At 40.3% G+C, this 26,576-nt stretch overlaps 1 protein-coding gene across 6 annotated transcripts in view; it reads right to left on the minus strand.

Annotated features, from left to right (window-relative positions):
* PHACTR2 (phosphatase and actin regulator 2) overlaps nucleotides 1-26,576 on the minus strand; it is a 252,895-nt gene that overhangs the window by 50,237 nt on the left and 176,082 nt on the right. For 3 of the 6 annotated variants that reach the window (XM_036906840.2, XM_036906842.2, XM_036906841.2), the window contains exons 3-5: nucleotides 12,361-12,441; nucleotides 7,559-7,717; nucleotides 1,412-1,651 (exon numbers count right to left, since the gene is read on the minus strand). The exons of 1 other annotated variant lie outside the window; for it this stretch is intronic. In XM_036906840.2, coding sequence (XP_036762735.2) covers nucleotides 1,412-1,651; nucleotides 7,559-7,717; nucleotides 12,361-12,441 — 480 coding nt within the window. The remainder of the gene's footprint in view (nucleotides 1-1,411; nucleotides 1,652-7,558; nucleotides 7,718-12,360; nucleotides 12,442-26,576) is intronic. 2 more of the 6 variants (XM_036906843.2, XM_057489139.1) reach the window with 2 other exon arrangements.

Genomic DNA, 26,576 nt, shown 5'->3' on the forward strand with positions numbered 1-26,576 from the left:
CCAGCTTTCTTCTGAGAGAATAAAGACAGAGTTCAGGCTGAGTCAGTGGTGAGCTGCTCCATGTGGGGCATGAGGAAGTAGGGAAGTTTGTGTAAGGCAGGGTCTTCATTCCTAAGGACAAGGAGATAGTTTGGGGCTGTTCTTTAAGAAGTGGATCAGTGCCTGCCTCACTTAAAGCACTGCTCCAAGGGTTTGTTTTGCTACGCAGTCTGGGAAACAAGGACACCAACGAGAATGGATGCGGATGCTGAACGCAGACATGTAAGCAGCTGTCCTTGTGGAAATGCCTATAGGCACTGTTGACACAGCATTCTGGGACATTTCATTTCAGAGAGGATTAGAGGAGACCCAGACACTCAGGGCCAAAGGCCAAAGAGAGGAACATGGGGGCAGACATCTATCTTGTCAATGAAGCCACTCCTTGAAACTGAGCATGTGGGTATAAATGACAGGGAAGGGAAAAGACCAATCCCAAGGCATATCCTGTATCCACTTGTGAGGAAGTTGCTGCTGATTTTAAGGAAAATCAGGTTTGCTATAATACAGAATTTTTATGCATGTTAATGGGAAAAAGTAAAAAAGCCAGTCAGCATGTATACTTTGATTATTGTCCTTTTGAAAGCTGGATGACATGGCAGGCTTCTTTATTCCACTTCATGATGAGATAGGGAGCTCCACTTTGCATTAAACATATCTGAATTGAAAGGACAGCTGGACACACATTACATGAAGCTATTGTGTAACAAAAACACTCCCAGTGATTTGTAATAGTGACATGTAACCACACTGCCAGGCTTCTTCTCCTTACAACACACAGAAGTTGGGGAGGCGTGGGGGAGTGTTAACTCTGATCTCCAGTAGAATAGCTGTGACTCCAGCGGAGAGGCTGACCCGAGTGATAAGAGCCCTTTGTTATTTGTTAGTAGAAAAATGACTACTATGAATGTGGAGATTTAAGACATTGAGATCCAGCCAATATGTCAAAGAAGTAAATACCATTTTCTAATGTGCAAACATAAGATATTTTTAAAGAAAACCCACGCCAAAAAGCCACTCATAAACTTAAACAGGCAGAAGGCCAGTCGATGTCCAAACAATGCCTTATTAGATCGCCATTCATCAGGCACACTACTCCCTGTATCCTACTGGTTCTTGTACAGATAGTGGATACTCAGCCTAAAAGAGGTCTATGCACCCCAAAACCAATGAGATCAAACTAATCAACTGGCTGACTTTCCTTTAGTAGAGAAACAAAGGAATCTCCTGTGCATTCTCAATGTCAAAGCTGAATCCACTGGGGTTACACTGCAAGACACCAGACACCAAAAAGGCCATCATTCCTAGAAGCAGCAATCAGCCCCACCCCAGAGCTGAGCACCCTAAGACTCAGGCCTACAGGGGGCATACTCACCAGCCTCTCGGGGCGTGTTTCGGCTTGTTGGCTTGGGTGGAGGGATGGGGGCCTGCTTACCAGGAGCCTTGGTAATTTTTTTAATAGGAGGCACTTCGTCACCCTTGGGGCCAGCCCCAGCAGCGGCCCCTTTTGGAGACACAGGTGTTTTTTTGGGCTTAGGTTTGGGTTTAGGCTTAGGAAGAGCTGGAGGAGGCGGAGCAGGAGCTGCCGGTGTTTCAGAGTGGTTTTCAGTGTTCTCTATAAATGAGAAAGTGAACAGAAGCAGACTGATACAGACACACACCATAGAAGGAGTAGGAGCAAGACATACAGTGACACTGATACAAAATGTGCTTAGCCCTTGGGAAACAGTGGTGTCCTGCACCAGAGAAAGCAAACTTTGGGGTAGAAAGGATCAAAGGTACAATGGCTGAAAGTCAAACTGGGGTGTGTTCTCCAGGTACATGAATCACTCCTGTGAAAACAGGTTTGCACAAGTCAGTCTGATGAAGTCAGGCTGATGGGTATAGATGTCCACCATCTGGGCCCAAGACTGCCAGCCTTGAATCAGTGGTTGCTGAATGATGACACGGGCAGGAATGCTAAATTTAAATCTCACAAAAGAGTGGCAGATGCACTGTTACACACACGAGCAAGGAGTGAGGACTGACAGTGCAGAGATGACTGGACACTGAGCTTCAGCACTTTGTCTCAGGGGAACTCAGCCCCACCAGCCTGAAAGGGATCTGAGCTCTGTCTCATTATGGTCAAAAATCAGGCATTTCCTCAGTAAGCTAAGGGAGACTCTGTAGAATCTTTTACAGGAAGCACAATGCACTGCCGAATAAACTGTTTCCTACTATGAAAATCACCTCAAGCTCTCCTGGTAGACCAGGGCAGCTTCCTGTTTCACAGTAGCTTCCTCTGACCTTTTCAGTGTCACACGAGAGGTAGAGAGGGCACAGAATCAAAAAAATATCAAATTTTGCTTTGTAATGTAAACACAAGTAACAATTTTAAAAAGCAAAGGTTAAAATTCATAAAAAAAATTCATACCTAAGACTTCTAGCCCATCACAAAGTTTTGTATAACTAGAGGAGAAACAGTATTAAGTCTCTCATTATTGAAAATGGACATGCTGAATGTTCATTCATAGATTCACATCCATATGTTTTCTATGAGGGGCTGATTAAAATTTAAATAAATTAAAATCCAGTTCTGGTCCAAAGAGGTAAGCAGCATTTCTTTAAAAATGGAGCACAATAAAAAAACATAAGACAGTGTTAAGACAAGACTAAGCCTTTAGTGAATATATCCTTCTATTATTGAATGACCAAGTAAGGGTTTTAATATTAGAATGCATCACATTTTATTATTTCTTTTGTTTCATTTCTCATCCTAGTGAGTGTGAAGTAAAGACTCCCTGCCTTTTTACTATATACCATCAATCAACATATATAACTACCATAATGATTTAAGTTACAGTAGGCAACTAATTAAACTTTTATCCTCCCTCAGCCATGAAACCCACCATAGTTCCCTCCTGCCACTGAACTTATTTGTACTTACTGTCTGAGCTCCTTATTCAGTATTTATCAGAGGCTACTTTGTACATTTGCCTTTCTGTGTATACATCATGTCCTCTCAACTAAGCAGTGACTCTCCTAACCCATCTGGTCTGAACCAGAAGGTTCTTAATCACAAAGAGTCAGTTAGGGTTGAGAACAATGCAAATTGATGCACACCTAGAGTATTTTATTTTGATGTAGAACACATAAATATACATTGACTTGCTAGGCTTTTGACATAGGGCAGAGCCTATTCCTTAATACTTCTTTACAACAATCGGTATAAGATTAGCTTGCAGCATAACACCATGCATGGAGATCAAGGCCAGTAACACTGCCTGGGGTGACAGCCTGTCAAACTGGTCTGTAACACTTGGCATCTTAATTCTCCTTCATAATACAAATCTTGACAGGTCTTTTCCTCTCCTTTATGGCCACCACTGAGAGATCTTTCTTCTTTCTGCCTACGGTGTCAAATTCTAAAGTTAATACCCCCAAAGAATCCAGCTTCTGGGTTTGGGAAGGAGGAGATGTTCACCTCTGACGGTTGGGAATAACAATCCCTACCAGGCTGAAGATGCACACGGTGCAGACAAACTGTGTGGAAACGCATGGCCCACCCCACGATCTGTGAACCGTACCAGTTCTCTGTGTGTGCCTGCCATACAGCCAACATTTATGCTCGTTCTGGAGATTCCTGGGGGGCGGGGGTGTGCACACAAACAATATGCTTTCCTGACTAAATTATAAATTCCTTTTGTCTGGAATTTTATATCCCATCAAACACAATGCTTTAAAAACCGGAGCTATTCAGTGAATGCGTCTGATTGGTTGCTAGTTATTAACACACACCTTAGAACAAAATCAAAACCCTCACAGGTATCCCCTATTTCCAAAAGTTCACTTTAATTTTACAAGACCTGCATTAGTACCTGTTTTGCTAACCGAAAGAAATCCAAAGATTTCTGCTTTTACCAAAAAAGGTTAAAAGTGAAAATGGTGCCCAGCGTCTGTTTTGCAGGGAGCTGATACAGAGGCAGCGTGCACTCCAACAGCAAGGGGTGGCCCCGCCAAGCTCCTTCCCCAGAACTATGCTTGGCATCTCAGCATCGAGCCCCAGAGCTATGAACTGTGTCTCTATAGGCAGCTGTGCTTTATCTCAATTTATTTTGTGAATCCATTAGCAAAATGTGTCCTAAAGTATCAGAAAAGCCTAAGAGGTTATTTTTTGGGTTTGGAAATGCTAAAAAATTTCCCACATAAATTAATAGTGATCACTTAACTTTATACCGTTTTTGCTTAAGTAAGTTTTCATAGAAACTCTCTTCTTTTAAGAAGAAGACCTATAGTTGTACCTGGAGGATGTGAATTAAGCTGCATTTTTTATTATTGCCATATGATTGAAGACATGATATAAACGGCTAGTGTATTCTATTTTCCAAAGGAGGTTAAGAAAGGGCTGCCTACTCCCTCTGGCTTGATAAGGATACTGCTTCACAACAACACAGTCTGGAAGACAGCTGTTTACTCTGTTTCCAAGTTTGGTTCCTTCCACCAGAGGGTGGGTTCAACTCAACAACCCTTAGAGCAAACCTGACACCTGCCTATGGTCTGAGCCTTGCCTAGAATGCACTTCTGCCCCTGTTCTTTTCCTCCCCTGACCACTGCTTGTCTCCTTCAGATCTCAGTTTGGAAATATCCTCCTGTGGAAAATAATTTTGGCTCCTGTTGCCAGCTCCCCAGGCTGCTGTATTCAGCCCTTCCAGGGTATTTTACATCTTGTGTTGCGATTGTGTGCATGCTGGTCTCCTGTAGGCCCTCATATGCTGGAAGGCAAAGGCCATTTCTCATTCACCACTCTCTTTCTGGCCCCCAGGAGAGTCTTAGCCATGGTGGACCCTCATTATTATTTGTGAAACAAGTACATGTAAGTCACTTGTTACTTCACTGAAAGGTCTGTATAATTAACCTCAGTAGAAATAATATCAAATAATTTTCATATTTCTCCTATTGAATACCAAGCTATATATAACAGACTGTAAAACAGTTTTTCTGCCCCTTATATATTTAAGGGCATTTGCTGAGAACAAATAATGTGAAACTAAAAGACCTGAGGCCTTAAGGAAAAAGCCTGCATTGTTAGGCAGAGAAGGCCCCAGACCAATGTACCAACTTCAGATGCAGGTGCCTTGTGAGCTCCAGGACCACTCAGGGGTCCTGGGCAGAACCTACCCACAGAGCAGGGTAAAGGGTAAAAAAACTTGCCATTTATTTTGTTTTCTTTGACACTGTTGCAAATATTAAAGTGCTGACATATTGTCTTAAAAAGAGATGTAAGCATCTGGGACTTTAAAGGCATGTGATACAGTTTTGCAAATATTACCAATTAACAGATGAAATATGCTTTTGGATAAGCTGCCTTAATGGGAAAGGAAGGGGCACACTGAACCCAAAATTAGGGTGAATTAAGAACATGGGGTGGTGGATTTGCGCAGTAGTGAGCTCCACCAGGGAGTGAGACCACAAAAGGGACAAAAGCCAAGTGAATCTTGTTTCTTAGGATTCAATGGTGCCTTTCCAGAGAAACAAATGGTTACCTTTGTTTATAAGGTATGTTCTATTTAACATAATACTATGTAATGTTACTTGTGGGTGACATTCAGTTTGCTCTCAGCAGGTGGTTCACACAGAATGCTTCCCCTCCCTGTCAGGGTGGTTCTGGGAGGTGCCCCGTCCACCCAGCCAGAGGGAGTCTAGGCCGCCCTCTTATTAGTGGTAGGACAGAAAGCTCAGCATCTCCATCTCCTCATGTACAGCCTAGCCAGGCAAGATGCTATCTTGGACCTTATTTGACCAAAAATAATTGAACGTACTAATTCTAAGTAAAGAGTAAGAAAGCAAAGAACCTCAAATATCCACGGACCTATGAGGTCTGGTATCTTTTTAGAACATAAAGGCCTGTTGGTTTAATTAACATAAAACTGTCAGCAACTCTTTATTAGGTTAATAAGGGAAACACTTCCTTTGAAGTTCGGCCAGTCTGCTGACTGACACTCTACACAAACCAGGCAAACACTGAAGATGACACTATTATATAACAGGGGATGTGATTCTTGAATATGAAGAAGGTTGTACCAGGGACAAAGCACAGATGGATTTGAAGTTTAACAGTCTGGTGAGACAGGACAGTTGCATTAAAAACAAAAAATCATTAAAATAATTGCATAATTACTTTTAAATGAATCCTCTAAAAATCTGTTGTTCTAGGAATAAATATTCCAGGAATATTATCATTAAAAATATTAGCTAATTTCTTGTTCTCAGTAATCTGTAAGTTTAACCAGAGCCCTTCAATGGAGTAAGACTAAGTAAAGCCCCATGAATACCATTCTTAATATTGAATAAAGCCAAAATAATAAATTTCCAATAGATTATTCACAGAGGCCTCTAAAATTTTAAAGGCTAATTTATATGCAAATAATAAAGGGTTAAGGGCTTCCAGAGAAGATGATTTTAAGTTACAATGTCTGTCAAATGCTCTTGCTCCCTTTGTCTTTGGAGGATTTGGGTCAAGAACAGATGAAGAGGAGTTTGCTTTCAGTAGTTTCTAATAGTTCTCCAAATGCCTACAGAACCCAAACTAGGTTTGACAAATTTCTGCCATCCAACTCAGAGGCAGACATTACAAAACAGGATATACAGTCTGTTTCCTGAGGATTCATTTCTGTGCTGCATGGATTCATCTCGAATCTCCCAATAAAGCCTTAGCTTGTGGGAGTTTCAGTTCAGGTTTGCATTAAGTACAAGGCTTGGAGGTTCCTTCATGTGATAGGCAGTGGTATGGAGAGGTAATCAATCAGGGACCAGGAAGTGGTGAATGATCTGGGAGTCCTTGACAGATGTGTATTTTGCAGGTGTCTCAATCTACCACAGCATATTCACTTTAGAAACCAAGGTCTTTAAAGAAGACTTCAGGGAACAGCACATTTGCCCTCTGGTACATTCTGGAATTTCCAATTATACAGGCAAGTCATGGAACAGAGGCTGTGACCAGTAGTCCCTGGCATCCCTGGGAACCATTTCTGGGTCTCTTTCAGAAATGTCTAGACCTGGCACTAAAACCTGCCATATTGGGTGTGTGGATGTCACCAGCCAAAGTCCCACTACTGGAGAGACAGTGCTGGGTGGCAAGAGTCATGTGGTGTGGAATTTCTCCATACAGAGCTGCTCCCAGCAGCCAGTTCTAATCAGCAGGGAGAGGTGTTCAGACTGATGGATTAAAAAAAAAAAAAAAAAGTATTGAGAAAAAGTTCCTGAGGAAAATATCATAGCCCCAGGCACCTTTAATAATGGAAGAGTCTACATATACTTTTTATTACCATTGACTAGTATTGTTAATAAAAGATTAATGACATGCTTCTAAAATGGATGCATCTACCTAAGAAAATCATTCTATTCCTCTTCACTAGTTATAATTTCTCTCTTCTATTTGTAAACCTCTCGACTGGTCTTAGATTCACTATTTGGAGCATAAGACTTATTTCTCAACACTGAGCTGTATTGAAGTAAAAGAACATGGGCTTTCTCTTGATTTTACCTTTCTTATCTTCTGCCTTTTCCTCCAGAGGTGGCGCTTTTTCAGCTACAGAGCCATTACCTTCTTCAGATTTTACTACATTTTCCTCTCGGGTAGGTTCCTCTCCGATGGGTATCATGTGCCCGTTTGAATTTTCAAAGTTAACTGTTACATCTCCATCTAAAATGGGGAAAGAAACACCTAGATGTCTAACTGGATGGCTTTCTTAAAACCCAGTTTTCCAGTTACTGGGACTGTAAGGTTCATGTTCATGTTTCAGCCCCGGGAAACAAATACAACCTGTACTGTTTCACCACGTCTCACTAAATCATTCATTCAGATGAAAGAGCCAGAAAATCCTTTGTCTTGGGAGGCAGGTGGCTATGGAGGGGTATCCACCTGCCATTTCAAAACAGTAGGAATGGTTATCCTAATTATCAAGTATTCCGGGCGGCAGAGTCCCTCTCTTCTCATGCTTAGGTTTTGCTGAATTTGTCATTCAGAAACTGTATGGTTAAAGGAGTAATCTGAAAAATGGAATCAACATTTTAACAAGTACCAAAAACAGAAGGTGAATGTAAATACACAAATAACATGAAATGTAATTACACATACAAATGATTAGAGGAAGAATATGAAAATTTCCAAGCACCATTGTCTCCAGAATACTACATCTATGATACGCTAACTTTACACAGTAATATAACTGTTCTTTTATATTCAGGGAAAGATGGTAACAAGGCTTATTTTATTTTCATTTTCTTATTTCTGGAAATATTAAAATACTCAGGTCATTGTTATAAATAACTGACCAAAAGCCTTTAAGCCTTCCTAACAGTAATTTGGAAACGTTAGTTGGGGGGGGGGGGAGCTGTAAGGAAAAAAGTAATTACAGAGGAATTTTTAAAAATCACAACTGAAAATAAAATATTTAATATGTTATCTAACTCATCAATAGTTTTAACTCCTGAACTTTCATAATTCCTAGCAGTTTCTAAAGTGAAAGAGGCTCTTCATAATCTCTTGATTTAGTAATATTTGAAAAGATTAGCACCTAGTTCTTATCTGGAAACTTTTAAGAGGCTTTGTATCATTATAAAAGAAAAATTAATAAACTGAAGTTTTGACATAGCAAACTTACAGAAATGCATGATTAGAGCTACCTTTACACAATTTTTGAGTGATCTTATTTTGTTGATCATTATAAAACAGAGACCATCTCCCAAATTTTCATTTAATATGACTGAACTGCTTTGGCTTTACAATAAAAGCCATTGGCTTTCCCAACAAAAACAGGCATGACATTTTAGTAAGTAAAATAAACATGGTATTATGTCATGTTCAAAAGAAAAAGCAATTGTTGCTTAGCCATATAACTTCCAAGAACCTGTAACTGGATTCCTATATAAAACTAAAATAGACAAAAATGGAATGCAATGCCATTGCAAAAAAATCTTAACTACTTCAATAAAATTAAGTCAATAATTTTCAAAGAGTATAGGTCTAACCAAAAAGAAATTAAAGGATTCTTGGTTCTTATTATTGGAGTCCAAGGAATTTGCTATAAAAAAAAAGAAGGGGAGACACAATATAATGTCCAGATATTAGACTCAAAAAAATAAAAACTAATATATGAATGGAAAATTCCACAGAAAATAGAAAACCACTTCTTTATATAAAAACCCTTGATTTTGGGATAACCCAAATACCAATTTATCTTTGTGTTCTCTGACTTTAATTGGTTACCAAAAAATGAAGTCCTGTTAATGACAATTTAATTTTATTTTAACCATTATTAAGTTAAAATTATTTAGTAGGTTAAATAACAGACTTTAAAATTTTAGAACCAAAAAAGCTAAAGTGAAAATTAAACAGCTGTGGCACAGGAAATTAGATTATTACATGATAGAAACAGTGGACAATGTGGAAATATACTTACTTTGAGATATAAAATAAAGCTAGTGCATATAAAAGTAACTGTAGAAAAAGAAGACAATTGTGATAAATAGAGAATTCAATAAAACAAAGGAGAACTGTAGTTATTAATAATCAATCAGTCAGAGTATTGAAAAGGTTTTCTAGTTCTTAGAATTAAAGTAAGTCCTTCACATAGTCTATGTATGTAAGTAAAATACATACATACATCCAGCAAAGGAAAGCCAGAGAAGATGGTTAGCCAGCCTGCAGGAGACATACAGTAAGAGGCTGAGCCAAATCTCGTGGGAGCTTTTGTATGCAAATGAACAAACAACTCACAAAAGAATTAATAAGCTTCAATAAGCTAAGAGATAAAGCATACACAGACATAAGTGGTTAAAGAAGCAAGTGAGTATTTGAGGGGTTTCCCTCTTCCTGGTAAGCAAGTATATTTGGGATACAGCTAACAGAGGAAGGGCTGAGGAGAAAATTGCTTATGACCAAAAGGTGAGGGACTCATGAGCAGGCTCCCCAGGACACCACGGGAGCAGAAGAACAGGCCTGGCATGCAGGCAGACACATCCACGTGCCGCCAAGTTGAAGCTATCACAGACTTCTCGGGAGAGAAGAGCAGTTGCTGATGTTTTAGACTAAAGTTAGATCTTGGTGTAAAAAAAGATAATCTGAAAGAAATAATAATGATAGCTCAGCCAGGAGTGAGTGTGTGGGGTGGGATGGGGTGAGGTCAAACCCAGGATAGCTAAAGGGATTTAAAAAGTCTGTCTGGCTCACTGAATAAAGGGAGTGATTGATGAGCCTTGTCAAGAGCTGAAACAAGGTCAAGATCAACACCGCACAGAACGCGTCCTCGCTGGCAGCAAAGAGGAGGCTGTCACCAAGCATGGCAGCTTCCAGTCTCGCTGGGGCTGAAGACAGACAGAAATTCTCAAGATAATTTTGGAAAAATGATGGAAAACTATTTTCTCCAGCCCTTGGCTGAAAAGAGGAAGGACTCTAACATACAATAGGCATTGATGGGAACTTCCAAGTATTAGGTAGTTTTTGTATAGCTCTATACAGGGAACTATATGCAAAAGGTAGGAAGTAAAATCAGGTACCTCATGAGTTCCCAAACATTAAACATGCTACATTACGTTAAAAATTGCTTTGTTCTTTTGTGTTTTAAAAGTTTTAATGTTCAGTCTGCAAAAGTTAAGTGAAAAGGTCAGTAGAGTCAGATTTCTGGGAAATAAGTATAGGAAATTGTAATCCATCATGCAAACAGCTTAACAGATTAGAAAGAATTAAAAAAATCAAGCAATACTAAGCATTTCTTTAAATGGAGCATTGCCACTTAGTTTCAGAAAAAGTAAACTCTTTTCTAGCTAAAACTTCTAACTGGACAAAAAAGAGGCTTTTAATCACTATCTTTAATACACATTAATGGTTTCAATCATACATTTTTTATAATTTTTTCTTTCTTTAACATATTTCTAAATAAGGGACGCCAAACCAGAGTGTGTTGGCTTACCCTGTAAAGGTGACGGCTCAGCATTCAGCTTTCAGTAAGATTTGTAATTGTTCTACTGCCTCCAGCGAGATTAGAGAGACAAATTTTGATACTGTAAGCCCACCTTCCAGTTATAGAAATGTTAGGGATGTGCATTTTTTTGTTTTGACAAGCCCCAGATAGGAAGTAAATAGCTTCAAGGTAACAGAAAATTAGGGAAAATATAAAGTACAATCATAAAATAGAGTGAGAAAAGTACAGTAGGTGAGAAGATGAAGTAAAATACCTAAAATTATAAGGGCTCAAAAATGGTTTTATTCACTCCTACTTTCTTTGAAGCAACAGTAAAATACTAAAAGCATCTCCCAGCTCTACTCTGGAGATAGTCAGATGTTGAACAAAGCATGTCATTTGAATTTATGAAGTAAATGCTAAAAGATGTTAAGTTGTTGGCCAGGAACGTATATCAGGAAATGAGAAATACTATTATTTCAATTCCAAATTAATAGCATTTTATTTGTTCCCATGAAAATACAATATAACTACTTTACCCCAATAAATGTTCAGGGGATAGGATGGGGGGAAACTTGAGGTAAACCAACGACATTGCAAAAAAAATTTAATTGTAGTGGGGACAATGAAAATTACTCAATAATATTTATTTGGAGAAATAACCCATTTTGGTGTTTTGAGGGTCTAGCCAGTTTCTTTCTAATCCTTGTCTTTTTGAGCAAGACTGCCACTTGGGAGGATCAAGAAAAAAAGGAAAGGAGAGGAAAAAAAATACTTGGAAATAATAATCTTCAGCGAAAAGGTGAGAGACAACTAGATTCAAAGAAATGAAAAGTGAACAATCCTGGGGAAAATACTTGAGAGAATGCATAAAGCAGATTAATTTAATTTGCCCATTCGTGCTTACTGATTGTACATTTGAGAGTATCAAGAGGTATATTTACCATCTCTTTTCTCTCTCGTTTTTTTTACTGGTAGACTTAAGAGACCAAAAAGGCATGAGTCAAGCTGAAACTTCACATTTACTCAAGCAGTTGAGTTAACTTGTCGAGAAGGATTGAAGCTCAAGAACAGAGATGAGAAATCCTGTAAGCCATTGTATCTTATCTGAATCTCCAGCCACAGTGTACCTTTGCAGAGCTTTAGGTTTAGAATGACATATGGTGAAGGACTCACCAGAAAGGTCATTGGCTTTCTTTTCTAGATACCTTAGCTTCTCTGCAGCCAACAAAGGCATTTGGAATTAAAGCAAGACTTCTTGGAGCATGGTACTCACTGCTTTAGCTCCCAAAGACCATGATCATCTTACATTTCAAAAGAAAATGAAAGAAAGACTAAAGAATGAAGGATCAAATTATTTTAAATGTATGATTAATTTCCTCACCTTGATCAGGCAATTCCTTAAGAACTCCCCTTCTTATCAGCTCCTCTCTACTTTGTCTTGTGGATATCTTCCTTTCTAATACTTTTAAAAAGAATAAGCACAAGTAAGAATCAAGTCAAGGCTTAAAATAATTATGAAAAACATTCCAAGTAGAATCGAACACATTCATTCTCTTCACTGGAGGGCTCAAACACCAGTTTTTCTAGTTGCCTAGCAAAACATGTGATCGAAGTCAACATAATGAGGACAAGGGCAGATGACTCCAGCCCATGACCTAAAACCCCGTCACCTCATCTTTCAAATGATGGTGTTTGGTCAAGAACCCAGACCCATTACTTCATATCAAGTAGAGCACAAAGGCTACTTCACACTTTGAAATATTCCTTTATTTAGTAATGCATTCTAAAGTGTAGGCTTCTGTGAAAATGCAGTGCATGCAAATGTTATATATGCTTACATTGAAAATTTTATTAAATATTCAGTATTTCAGGTAACTCATCTGGACGCTAGAGAAGGGGTTACTTTTCCAATGTTTTCTCTCTCATAGCCACAATTACAAAGCCCAACATATCAGATTTCTGTACTCTTTTTCTTGCCATACTCAAAACTTCTATTCTGGTATATCTCCTAATAAATTCCAAGTCTTAGGAGGATGGAATAAAGCCATGCTTTCACAGTAAAAGGATGGGAATCTCAATACTGCTTCTTTCCTCTGGAAAAATCTAAATTTCTACTACAATTTCAGAGTGGAACTTAGTTGCTCAGGGTGGGACTTCAATAGTATTCACCTTGTATGTGTATAATATTAGTTCCTGAACCCTGTATGTCTATGCAACTGCTAATTCCATTTTCCACTTTCAGGGCCAAAAAAGTGGGTCAAATTAGTACAGTCATGTTATCTATAAATACTTTGATCCAACAACCCCCAAAGTTGTGTTTTGCAGAACTCTCTGCCCTCTGGATTCCCTGTTCAAAAAAGTATCTTGATAGAGCCAAAAAGGGACGCAGAAGGGGGCTATGACTCTTTGGGGAGAAGGAAAGGTACCTTGGTAGAGACTGGGTAACCACAGGAGGATTTTATTCTGACTCTCCCAAATTCCTCCTCCTGGCCTCATAATCTGCAAATACTGGAGCCACCCTGGACAACATCATTTCAAGAACCATTAAACCCCAATACCCCAATCTGTGCCCTGATACATACAAACAGAGCTCATGATAACATTAAGAATGTAGGGATTTTTTGGGGTGCTCCAGATGGCCTGCAGCAAGGACACTTTGAACAGAGACAGGGGACAGGGCCGTGCCTTGGACCAGGAGATTTGTATTAAGTAGCTGAAAGGCTTCAATAAGGGTTTAGTAGTGGTTATGAGCCCCAGAATAGCAATACTTACTCTCTCTTGAAGAAAATAGTTTTTTTTTCCTGTCTGATAACTAGGAATTACGCATTCGCTTTTAATCCTGGTGGCCAGAAATGTCAGTGAAACTTGACACATAACACAGATATCATATGACAATTCATAGATGAAATCTGTTTCTTCCTTCTCAGCATCCTGACTTCATTTATATTTTATTTATAACATATGTGCTCTTTGTTCTAAGTTTCATCAAGCCTTTTTGGGGGGCACAGAATCAGAATGTAAACAAACAAGACCATGAATGAATGAAAGAGGAAATGAATGAATGGTCAAAAGCATGATAATTATCATCTTACTGGTTCAAATGAAGACACACACAGAACCCTCCTGTCTTCCTTTAGATCATCCACCCATCTGCTCGCCATCCTCCCCCCAGAAGTAATTCACACAGCTCACTTAAACATTGGTGATTTCCATGGATAAAGTTAACTGGGTGTGGGGGCCTGGACGGAGCTGTGCTCTCACATGAGGTCTCTCAGGAAAAGAGTGCTGTGCTTGAAACACAGCTTCAATCTGCCCAAGCTTCTGGCAAAGAGGAGAGAAGCCACCAGCCTGGGAGGCCAAACGCCACCCACAATGACGCTGTGGACACCACTGAGATGATACAGGTGGTTCGGAAGGGCCCCTGGCCACTGAAGTCTCCCAGGGATTGTGCAAAGCCATTCACGCTGGCCTGGCTCTGAGGGCATTTGGCCCCACTCCTGGGGTGGGCTCCGAAATGCCAGGCTGGGTGCCACTAAGCTTAAGTTTGCAGGTGGCAACCTCAAGAACAAGTGCCATGGGGCCCGGGCATCAGGCCACATTCTGGAAAACCAAATGCACGGCGAGTTAGAACTGTCGCTGCAGTGGTCTGACCCTTGCCCTTCGGAAGCAGAGCATATTGTTGTTTGCTGCTTCTATAAAGTGGCCTGAACACAAAACAACTGTCGGGAGTCCTGGATTCTTGTCCCAGAACTTCCACAACTAGTGTTGTGACATTGGGCAGTCTCTTTAAGTCCCAGGGCTTCTGATCTGTCAACTGTAAATTGAGGGATGAGATTCAACGATCACTAGAGGACAGCTCGTTCAGCTCAAATGCTGTGTGAATCCATATCATTAATCAAAGCCATTCTGTAATCTCTGCTTTGGGCACCTTTAAAAGGTTTCATTTTTGCACTAAAAAATCATCTGAGAGCCTGGGACACATCCCGTTTTCGTTTCTGCCTTTCCCTCATGGATCCCAGAGGATGCTTTAGCTTAAGTTTCTTGTTGCTTTAATTCTAACTTAACACCAGCTGAAATTCCCTCCTCTCTTTTTCCTTGTAAATTCTGGAGCTTTGAAGCCACAGTTTGGCTTCCTGCCAAGAATCAAAACTGACAGCTTTGTTCTCTTGCCCCACCTCCTATAAACGGGTCCTGATAGGAAAATGCCTCCGGCTATTTGTTTGGTCTTCGGCTGAGTGCATTTTTAACACACAGTGCAGACAGCTATGTACGGGACCAATGAGAACAAACTGCAGGCGACTGCATGGAAGGTATGTGCCAGGGCACAAAGTTCCACCCACTGTTCTCCCAGAAGAACAAGTATCTCACTCTTGACCTTTTAAAATATGTTTATATAGTGTCTGTATGTTTGCAGAGCACATTCACTGGACACTTTTTCATAGGCTCAGAAGTGTTTTGCCCTGGAATGAATCTAAGAGGTCATCTTAGTCCGACATGCTGCACAGAGCAGTCTTCAGGAACATTCCTGAGATGTGCTCACCTGCTTGAAAACATTCCAAGCCAGGATGGCCCCTCTAAAACACAGTCCACTCCAGTTACCCCCATTTAGGAAGGTATTCCTCACGAGGAGTCAAAATCACATTTCCTGTAACTTCCGCACATTAATCAAACCCAAGCTCCCCATAGCTCTGAACTAAAGCCACCTGTGAGTGGAAAGCAGCCTGAGTTCGCTCTGTTCACGGAGAGCAAAGCAAGTTATTGAAGCATCCGAGAACCTGAAGCCAAGTATCCCACCAGCCACTCTGACTCTGAGGCTCACTTGAATCTGCAACAGCAGCAATAATGCTGGGGGTCTCACTTATGGCTGTGACACAACCGAAACATGGCAGGAAAGACACTTGGCAGGGCACAGGTCACCGGATGTCACAGCTAGGTCTCTCCATGGAAAGCACTGTCACCAGCTGAGTGGGCGGCTCATGGTTACTCACTTTTATCCCAAGTGAGAAGATGCTGGTTTTTTTCATCAAGATCAAGCAAAGCTGTGATTTGTTTCACTCCCTGCATAGAGTCAGTTAAAGTTCTGACAGTTTGATCCTGATTACAACATTCTTCTTCTAAGAGGCTAAAGAAGCATTTTGCCACGTCTTTCTGACTTCATGCTTACACTAGGGTTTTTCAGGTGTTTGAAAAGGACCTACTTTCTAAAAACTTCCCAATGGCTGTCCATCCCACTTGACATCTCAGCTCCTGGGCATGGTCTTTACAGTGCCCCGGGAGGCTGGCCCTCCCCCCATCGGATCCTCTCCTAACCGCTCTTTCCTAGCTCTCTCTTCTCTCTTCTCATCTGTGGGGCCCCACACAGTGGCCTCTGTCCTTCCCGGGACACAATTCCCCAGACGTCTGTGCTGGGCTCATTCCATCACCTCCTTCAAGTCTTTGCTCAACAATCAGCTGACTAGAAATCCCTTTCTTGCATACCCAGTGTAGAGCAGCTTGTTCTCCTTCCTGTCTTTATCCTCCTTCTTACCCTGCAAAATATGCCATCCCCTCCTCACATGGGACCTACCACTTCACGGAAGTGTAGTCTTCATGAGAACCAACTGCTGTGTCCCTAACAGTGCCTTGCAGGTTGTTGGCACTTAGAAAATGTGTATTTGTTGAATAAGTGAATAAAAGAAAACAGGCTAATAATGACAATGGTTTTATTTTCTGCCCCTTCCCCACTGCCAATCTCAGAGCAAACGAGGCTTGTGGCAAAACTCTAAGAACAAGAGTCCTCTGTCTTCTCTCCAGGCTCTGCTGCTTGGCTGCACCAGCCAAAGGGAAAATCCTCAGCTCTCTGTCCTAAGGCTCATTTGAAAAAGTCTCTGTATGCTCTGAAGAAGGGAGGTCATAGTGTGTAGAGGACAGACACCAGCCAACTAGCAGGGTGAAGCACACGACAGGGCTCATCATACATTTTAAATGATTTATGATGTCTTTCTGGGCATGGAGCCTGCATTCAGGAGAGGAGACTGGGGCATATGCCACCAACTCCTTCCTGTGGCTGTATGGCCAGGATTTTATACTGCTTTGGAAGTATCCATGAAACTAAATCTTGCGTTCAACAAGCCACTTGTGTTTTCGTTTGGCAAAGAAAAAGAGTCCGAATTCTCAATTCTAACACCATTTAAGACAGAATAAAATACAAGAGCAAATAGAAGACTATTAAATAGGCATACATGCTATCTTCTTGGTTCTGAGTACTGAATGGCCTTACTGTAAAACTGTGACAGAAACACAGAACACTTGTCTTGTGTTGAAAGTGTTCACTAAGAGCCTGGCTTGGCTTTACCTCTCCACAGTAACAGTTACAGAAAACACAATGTCAAGAAATGGTCTCCTTTTTAGAAGACCCTTCCCTAAGGCACAGCTAAGTCATTTAGAGAAACAACTACCAAAATGCCACTCAACAGGACATTTGCAAACACCTTCCAAAACATCTCAAGAATGAAAGGCAGAGAAATAAAGTCAACATCCCCACCTAGAAACCTCAGGGGTCTGGCCATTTTCTTGTTTATCTATGCCACTCCCCTACTCAAAAATCCTCTGGCCCACAGAGCCAGCTGAACTCCTCAGAACAGCAGCCAACCTTTACAACTGGCCCCAATGCAACATTCTCCTGCTCCCTGTGGTTCATCTTAATTTTCACAAGCCCCGTGGTAAAGTCAGACATACACCTGGTCATTTCCTACACACTTCCTGCACCTCCTCAGCTCCATTCTGTCGCTGTTTTTCCCTCCTAGAACCAGGCTGTTGTCCTACCCCTCTCTGGTGAGATCCTTCTAGAACTACAAGTCCTCCTCAAACAGTGCATCATGCATGGCGGCTTCACAATTCCCCTTGGTTAGAATTAACAATTACTCTGTTCTCTTAAAAGCACTACTAAGTAACCTCTCTGTGCCTCAGCTTTCTCATCCACAAAATGGGATAATAGCTGCTATCTTTCTGGTTCTTTAGGAGACTGAGTTAAAAAGCAAGGGAAGTATGTGTAGACCAGTACCTAGAATCTAGAGAGCATTAAAAAACAAGTCAGCTACTACTATTATTTCTGTTATAGCACTCGCTGTATTTTTCATTGCTACATGTGTACACAGTTGCACGTTCACATGACTCTAGTCTGAGCCCTCTGCAGGATGTCTTGTTTATCATTTCATCCCCATAATGCCAAAAATAATATATTGTACAGAGTACACACTGTGCACTTAAGTTTTTGTTTTGTTTTGTTTTTTCTTCTGTGGGAAGGGAGGGAAGGTGTGTCTAGTGCCCTTTTCTACTTATTTTAGAAACAAGCCTTCCTGATACTTAGCCTTTGAGCAACCACCTCCTCCCTTAGTCCATGTTATTTGTATGTGGCTAAATCCAACCCTGGGCTCTAGGGTTCCCTGGCTTATCCCATCAGAGCCCAGGATCTTTCTGGCACTGATGATTGGTTCAGAGAGAGGGCTGCATCCAAGTTGTACCAGTGAGATATAAACCCAAGAATTTTCCTGAAACAACAAAAAAAGAATGCTTTCTCTTTCTTCTGGACCTATTAAAACTGGCTGAATAGGAGCCTAGAGCTGCTAGTAGTCACTTTGCCTCCACAAATGGAGAGAGAAGTTTTGCTTTTCTTTTTTTAAAAGCCAATATAGAGGAACAGAGACTCAAGAAGATTCCTAGTCTTAGCTTCTAAGCAACTGGATCCAAATATGCCTGAAGGTAGTTTGCATGCACAAATAAATTCCCTATTTGCTAAGCCTCATATTATTCATCAGCAGTGAAGGGCTCTGACTAATCAAAAAGGGTGTTGAATAGATGAACTGAATTTTCTTTCAGCAGAGGCCAGAGATTCTCTAGATTTTCAAGGTAAGAATATGAAAGAAGAACTACCCAGACCCTGATTAGTTTCCGCCTCAAGAGTGTAAAAATTGACCAGGCCTTAAGAAAGAGGAAGATGGAGATATCTATGCTCCCTTTCTCCTCTTAGGAAATCAGCATCACAACTTTCTCCAGAAACCTGATAGTGATCATTGATCTATTTGGTGCTTTTGTATTTATTTTCTCATCACCCAGTATTCCTGAAAGACAGGCAAAGCAATTATTTTTATTTTCCTTGAATAGATAAGTATATTGAGACTTGTGAGGGCTAAACTCATTTTCCAGTCACATGCTTAGAACCCAGTTGGCTGAACTCAGCTGTGTCTAAGCAAAAGCCTAACTCTTGCATTCTCCAATCTGAATTGATAATTAGAAAGATTTCAACATACCTGTGAGAGAAACAGTGCCTTCCAACTATCCCTCCAGACGTGAGACAGAACGTTTTAAAGTTAATATTAAATGGGCAATTTTTAGATGGTTGTACAGTCACATTGTTCATATTATGAAAGGATAGGGTAAAATTCCCACACTCACTCTCAGTCCCTCACTGGCTCTCACCCTGTCCCCCACCTATTCAAATTGAAGCCCACCGTTACTCTGAAAGCAAATAACCACTTATATTAGTGTCTTGTGTATTTTCCAGACTTTCATAGGCAAATTGAAATATTCACTTTAATTTTTTCCCAAACTGTTCAGTATCATGCTTTTTCAATGAACGCTGTGTGTAAATACTTTTAACAATTTCAGGTGGTAGAAGTGACAGAAAAAGAGGAGGTGGGAGGAGAGAAGAGGTGATGGTCTTTGCCTTTGTGCAAATAGCAGCTGCTGAAATCGCTGCTGTTTCCAGGAGGGGTGAGCTGAGAACAGCCAGGGTAAATCAACCCGGGGGACTCAGGGTTTTCGTTCCCAAGGGATGAAGGCTCAGGACTAGAACAATGCGCAAGTCCCGGATCCCAGATGGGCCAGGAAGCACGAGTAACCTCAGGGGAGTGACTGGAGGCCAGGATTCATGAGCTACGTGAAACACGGCTGATCCTTCCTCATCCAGCCCGACTCCCACAGATGCGTGAGAAACAGATGCATAACACAGGTGCTCTGGGAATCATCCAGTTTGATGAAACGTTTGTGCCTCCACTTCTTGTTTCTACAGTAAACCCACCCAGAGGGAGACCACTGAAGGGACAAATGTTTGAAACAGAAACGATGATAATCATCCATAGCGTAATTAGATTTGAACTTCCAAGCCAGGGAACTGATACGAAAATGAATCTCAGCTCCAAACGGTGAAGAGGATTTTCAAACTAGATCATAAACAACACCCATTAGAGAAGGAGCTCATAGGGCTGAACTTCTCATTCTGAGACCCTCCCCTGGATCTGCTCGAGCACAGTCTTACATAGTTCAGGGAGTCACTGACCCTGGGATGGGGTAACACCTCATTTCACCACTGACCAGGTAGCCAAAGGGCAAACAAGAAACCTTAATGATACTAACCTGCCCTAAATTAAGAGATTCCCACCTGTTTAAATATCGCATTCTACTGCCCAGCATTAAAGGCATCTCAAATTATTCATATCTTAAGCCAACTTTTGAAGGGGTTAACATATAATCTATCTTTAAGAGCCTATTTTATTTAGCTAATGTGTAAGCACTACATATTAAAACATCACCAACTCAAATTAATAGGTGTGAGTAACCAGCCTAAGTTAGTAAGAAGACTGAGGAGGCACCCCACATTCATGTCTACTACTTTCATACACACATCTAATAAGACTAGGTTTAAGATGATTAAAAAGTTTGTTTTCCTGAGCATTTTAAACATTCCCCTCCTCTACCTACCATCCTGCCTATACAACAGAATGTACAGTATTTCTAAAGAACAGCATTTCTTTGGCAAAACTGGTCCAGACCTAGACTAAGCCAGGAGGGTTAATTGACCCCCTGATTCCTGCTTGTCCCTGCAGAGAGTGGATCAAGGGTAACTTCAACTAGAATTTTTTATTTTCCAAGATGAAACACCAAAAATTCAAAACTTTTTATTCAAAACCTTCTACTAAGGTGATATCAGGGTTTCATTATTCTTCTTGAAAATTGAAAAAGCGATAGAAAATGGGTCAGGAAGTATATATTCTAGCCTGTCAAGAATTCACCTTTAGCAGATGATCACAGGCAAGCTCCTAAACTCATCCAGCCTTTGTCTCTGCATGAAAACAGAGATAGCAAATTCTAACTTGGATGGATGATTAGGATAACTAAAACATCTTGTAAAAGTGTTTGTTTAATGCAAAGTAGGAATCACATAAATATTCATTTCCCCCCACCATTTTCCATTTTCTCCTGTATATATATATATATATATATATATATATATATATATATATATACAGCTGATCCTTGAACAACACGGGTTTGAATTGCATGTGTCCATTTATACATATTACTGTTTTCAATAAATACAGTAATGCAAATGTATTTTCTCTTCCTTGTGATTTTCTTAATAACATTTCCTTTCCTCTAGCTTACTTTACTGTAAGAATGTAGTCTATAATACATACAATATACAAATCTGTGTTCATTGACTATTTATGTTTTCAGTAAGCCTTCAGGTCAACAGTAGGCTATTAATAGTTAAGTCTTGGGGGAGTCAAAGTATACACGGATTTGCAATAGCCCAGGGGATCAGTGCCCCTGCTTTGTTTAAAGGTCAACTGTATATTCCTTTGATAATATTCTATTGATACATATGCCTTGATGTGCTTATTGTTCTAGAAGGCAGCATACAGTACAGTGCTGGAGAATGAAGGCTCAGGCCAGGCTTCAAGATCCAAACAGTGGCCCTACTATTCGCATGGTCCTGAAGCCTAGGGCCAGTTACTTCACCTTTTCTGTACCTCAGTTTGTCTATTAGTAAAATGGGGGATTATAAAAGCAACCTGCCTCACAGAGCAACTGGGACGATTCTAAGCATTTACAACAACTTCTGGCACATGGTAAAAACTGAACAACGGTTAGTTACCATTATTATTAACAGTCACATATCTTGTTCTGACTTTAAGTTGAATCCAAAATAAAACTTCAAATAACAGAAATCAAAGTTTTTTAACTTTTATTTTTAAAAAAACCCTTTATTCCATTAGCTGCACATGTAGCCAATTATACAAATTACTCACAGGGACGATTTTTCAAATCTCATGGTGTAGTACCTAAATCGGACTCTTTAAGTACTGAATTGAGAAACTCAACAACACACAAAAAAGTCCTTATATACTTAACACCACCAATATGTCAACAGCAGATTTCAATAGGTGATTATATTTCAGTTGGTATCACTCATGTTTTACACTTGATTCACCTAAGGTTTTCTTTAAAACAAAGTACAGGGACCAGCAGGCAGAGGAAACAGGGAACTGTTTTTTATGGGTAGAGAGTTTAAATTTTTCAAGATGGAAAAGTTCTGGAGGATTGTTGCACAACAATGTCAATATACTCAATTCAATTGAACTATACACTTTAAAATTGCTAAGATGGTACATTTTATGTGTTTTCTACCACAGTTTAAAAAATAAATTAAATTGTAAGACATTTTTGGGCTACACTAAATGCTGAGAGCCATATATCTGAAAGGAAAAATAGATCAGAAAGAATTTTCAAGGAATTTTGAAATTTGCTCACTATTTTCCAATATCCAGCCTTCTTTCCAACCATGTTTTTTATTCTTTTATTTCTCACACAGCCTCTCATGCCCTGTCTTATAACAGGTACTGTTATAATTATTATTAAAATAAGTAAACACATACTTTGGAATAAAGAAAACCCCAAGGGTATCCATTTCAAAACCTAGAGAGTCTGGGTTTAGGAAAGCAGTTGATGAAAACTTCAAGCAAAAAATGTTATAATCCTAGATGACCAAGCTCCTTTCACCTAACAAAAAGAAATAAGAATTAAGACTGCAATTTATATTCCAAGTGGGAAACAAATCAGGAAAATACATAAGCCAAAAAACAGTCACTTTCCAAGTCTTAGCCCTTAGTGATAAAGACCGGATTCGTATCACAGGATGAAAAAACAAAACAAAACAAAACCACAAAGGGAAATAATATACAAAGGAAAGAAAATAATGGACTTTCCTGACATGATTCTCCGACCTAGGCCAGAAGGAGGTCTGTAGTACCTTAACAAGTGTTTAACAGTGGCACTGCTCCAAAGGAAAATGAAATTAGGAAATTATCCACCCAAGTAAGGCACATAAACAATCAGATTCCCTTAAAGCAATACACACTCAATTTGTCTCATCCCAATATTAAGTCCTTTTTTAATCAGAGATCAAGGGAAACATTGTCCCTATCCTCCACATTCCACTTAGGAATCAAATGTGGCAAAGAAATAACTGCAAGTTACCAAGTCTACGTTTCATTCTAGAGGGTGTTATTTTTTCAAAAATGTCACTTATAACCAGAAATCAGAGAAACCTGAAGCATCCATGACTCATTTGGGAATGTTGCATAGGATGCTCAGCGAAAATGCCTTGCTTACCTGAGCTCACTTGACCTGGAATAAATTAACTCCTGCCTGGCAAAGGCTGGAGGCCTGAGATGCTCGTAAACTCTACAGCTCAACAAATTTAAACCTAAAGCTCAGCTTAGACGGATCACATCACATTTCCTAGAAAGTACAGGAAGTATGGGAGTCTCCTCAACTCCATTTAGAAATAAGATTTTATGGTTTATATTTATCTGAGAAGGTGGGTCCTGATAGTTTGCCCATCCATTCTGCAGCTGACTATTTAAACTCATGATGGAAGGTTTTTGTATTTATGAAACCACCCGTTTCAAATATGACATGTATACAAAAAGCACTCACACTCACAGTACACTTTCCCATGGAAGGATTTTACCCCTAGAATAGACCTACAATGAATCATAAATGCTCCATAAAGAAGAAGGTGGGGCCATAATGATTCTTTCCATCTACCTATATGTAGAAAGACTGAACAGAGAAAAATACTCATTCTACTGGGAGAAATAAATGGAAGAGGAATATTTAATCTGTTTCATATTTAATACACATAGAAGAAATTTGTTTTAATACCATCATATATCTTTAATACCATCATATACCATCAATAGAAGAATTTCATACATGGCAAAATTATTTTGCTCTCTCTCTTATCCACAGAATTGTTAACACTCACTTGGACTAATTAGATTCAGCTATAAAATACACAGGTATACAAATGGTTGAACTAAATACAACTCACATCCCTTTTTGTGTCAATGATAGCCCCACACTGACCTTTAAAAGGCTCCTGATATATGAGAAGATGTTGGCGTTAGAGGTGAAACAGAAATCCTCCCAAAACCACATATACTATGAAAATATAGTTAATACAACAAACCCTAGAACAGCAACAGGAGGCCTGCACCGGACTGCATACAGACCTCATGAACAGAGCAGATCTCACGAAACAGGGTAACGTACCAAAGCCTTGATCCGGTGGGATCCAAGCCCTATCCCCACCCCAGCTCACCAGCAGGAGGAAAAGAAATGGAGCGGGGAGGGGGTGGAAGCCTAAGACTGCTGAACACCCAGCCGTGGAGGTCTGCTCTGGACCACAAACCTACATTGTGTGGTGCTTTGGAGGTTGGTGGGGTTGGGGAGCTGGGACAGGTGGAGTGCATGAGAGACAGATTCTGGCTGTTTGTGGAGGATGGAGATCCACATCCGGCTGCTCTGGGACAAAGGAAAGACAGGTGGTCTGAGAGGCTTCCTAGCAGCAAGGGGGCTGCTGAAGGGGTGTAGTTTGCATGGAGCTTGCTGTGCGGGAGAAGGGATGGGTGGACAAGGTTGTCTGGGCATGCTCTGCCCAGCAGGTTGGGAACTCTGAGGAGCTCCAGGCGCTCCATTCCCCTGGCTGCCTACTCAGCTCTGAGGCCCCCCACTGTGACACGCAACCTGCCAAGCCTTCGGCCTAGCCTGCCGGCACTGGTTTGCAAACCTGCAGTTACTGCGTTGGCATCAGGCCAGCTAGAGGGAGGCTCCACCAACAACAGCTAGAGATGCAAAGCACAGACGCTTAGGCCTGTGTGCTCGGCCCACTGGCTCTGACACTGGGGACAGGCGCTGCAGCCAGGAATCAGGAAACAGCTCTTTCCTCCCCCTAGGCACCAGCACCCTATGACCCCCAAACTCATTCTAGGGGCTGAGCAGCTCCAGAGACTAGAGCTTCTGGACACTAGAGGACATTACATAGAAATATGAAACGTCAAAGGAGCCTGGTTCAGACAAAAACCTCACAAACCCCAGAAAAAGGGCCAAATGAAACTGAACTCATCAATCTTCCTGAGTTCAAAATAAAAACCATAAACATGCTCATGGAGGTACAGAAAAATATTCAAGAACTTAGAAACGAATTTAAGATGGAGATTCAATTATTAAGAAATTCCATATCTGAAATGAAACATACAATGGAGGGATTTAAAAGCAGATTCGATGTAGTAGAAGAGACGGTAAATGGAATATAAATTAGAGAAGAGGAATACAAAGAAGCTGAGGCACAGAGAGAAAAAAGGATCACTAGGAATGAAAGAATATTGAGAGAACTGTGTGACCAATCCAAACGGAGCAATATTCACATAATAGGGATACCAGAAGAAGAAGAGAGAGAAAAAGGGATAGAAAGTGTCATTGAGGAGGTAATTGCTGAAAACTTCCCCAATTTGGGGAAGGAGATGGTCTCTCAGGCCAGGGAGGTGCACAGATCTCCCAACACAAGTGACCCAAAGAAGACAACATCAAGACATATACTAATTAAAATGGCAAAGATTAAGGATAAAGATACACTTTTAAAAGCAGCTAGAGAGAGAAAAAAGATCACATACAAAGGAAACCCATCAGGCTATCATCAGATTTCTCAATAGAAACCTTACAGCCAGAAGGGAGTGGCATGATATACTTAATGCAATGAAGCAGAAGGGCCTTGAACCAAGAATACTATCCCCAGCAAAGTTATCATTTAAACTTCAAGGAGGGATTAAACAATTTTCAGATAAGCAAAAGCTGAGAGAATTTACCTCCCACAAACCACCTCTACAGTGCATTTTGTAGGAGCTGCCATAGATGGAAGTATTCCTAAGGCTAAATAGATGTCAACAGGGGAAATAAAACCACAGCAAAGTATAACAATTAGTTACTAAGCAGATGCAAAATCAAATCAACTACCCTTAAAGTCAATCAAGGGATAGACAAAAAGTACAGAATATGATATCTAACATACAAAGATAGAGGAGGAAGAAAAAGGAAAAAAAGAAAAAAAATAGAATGCTTAGGTTGTGTTTGTAATAGCTTATGAAGTGAGTTAATTAGAATGTTAGTAAGGGAATTACCCTTGAACCTTTGGTAACCACGAATCTAAAGCCTGCAATGGCAATAAGTACATACCTGTCGATAATCACCCTAAATGTCAATGGTCTGAATGTACCAATCAAAAGACACAGATTCATTGAATGGATAAAAAAACAAGACCCATCTATATGCTGCCTACAAGAGACTCATTTCAAACCCAAAGACATACACAGACTGAAAGTAAAGGGATGAAAAAATATTTCATGCAACTAATATGGAGAGAAAAGCAGGAGTTGCAGTACTTGTATCAGACAAAATAGACTTCAAAACAAAGGAAGTAACAAGAGACAAAGAAGG

The sequence above is a fragment of the Manis pentadactyla genome, chromosome 12, assembly GCF_030020395.1.
Source record: "Manis pentadactyla isolate mManPen7 chromosome 12, mManPen7.hap1, whole genome shotgun sequence".
Classification (NCBI taxonomy): Eukaryota; Metazoa; Chordata; class Mammalia; order Pholidota; family Manidae; genus Manis; species Manis pentadactyla.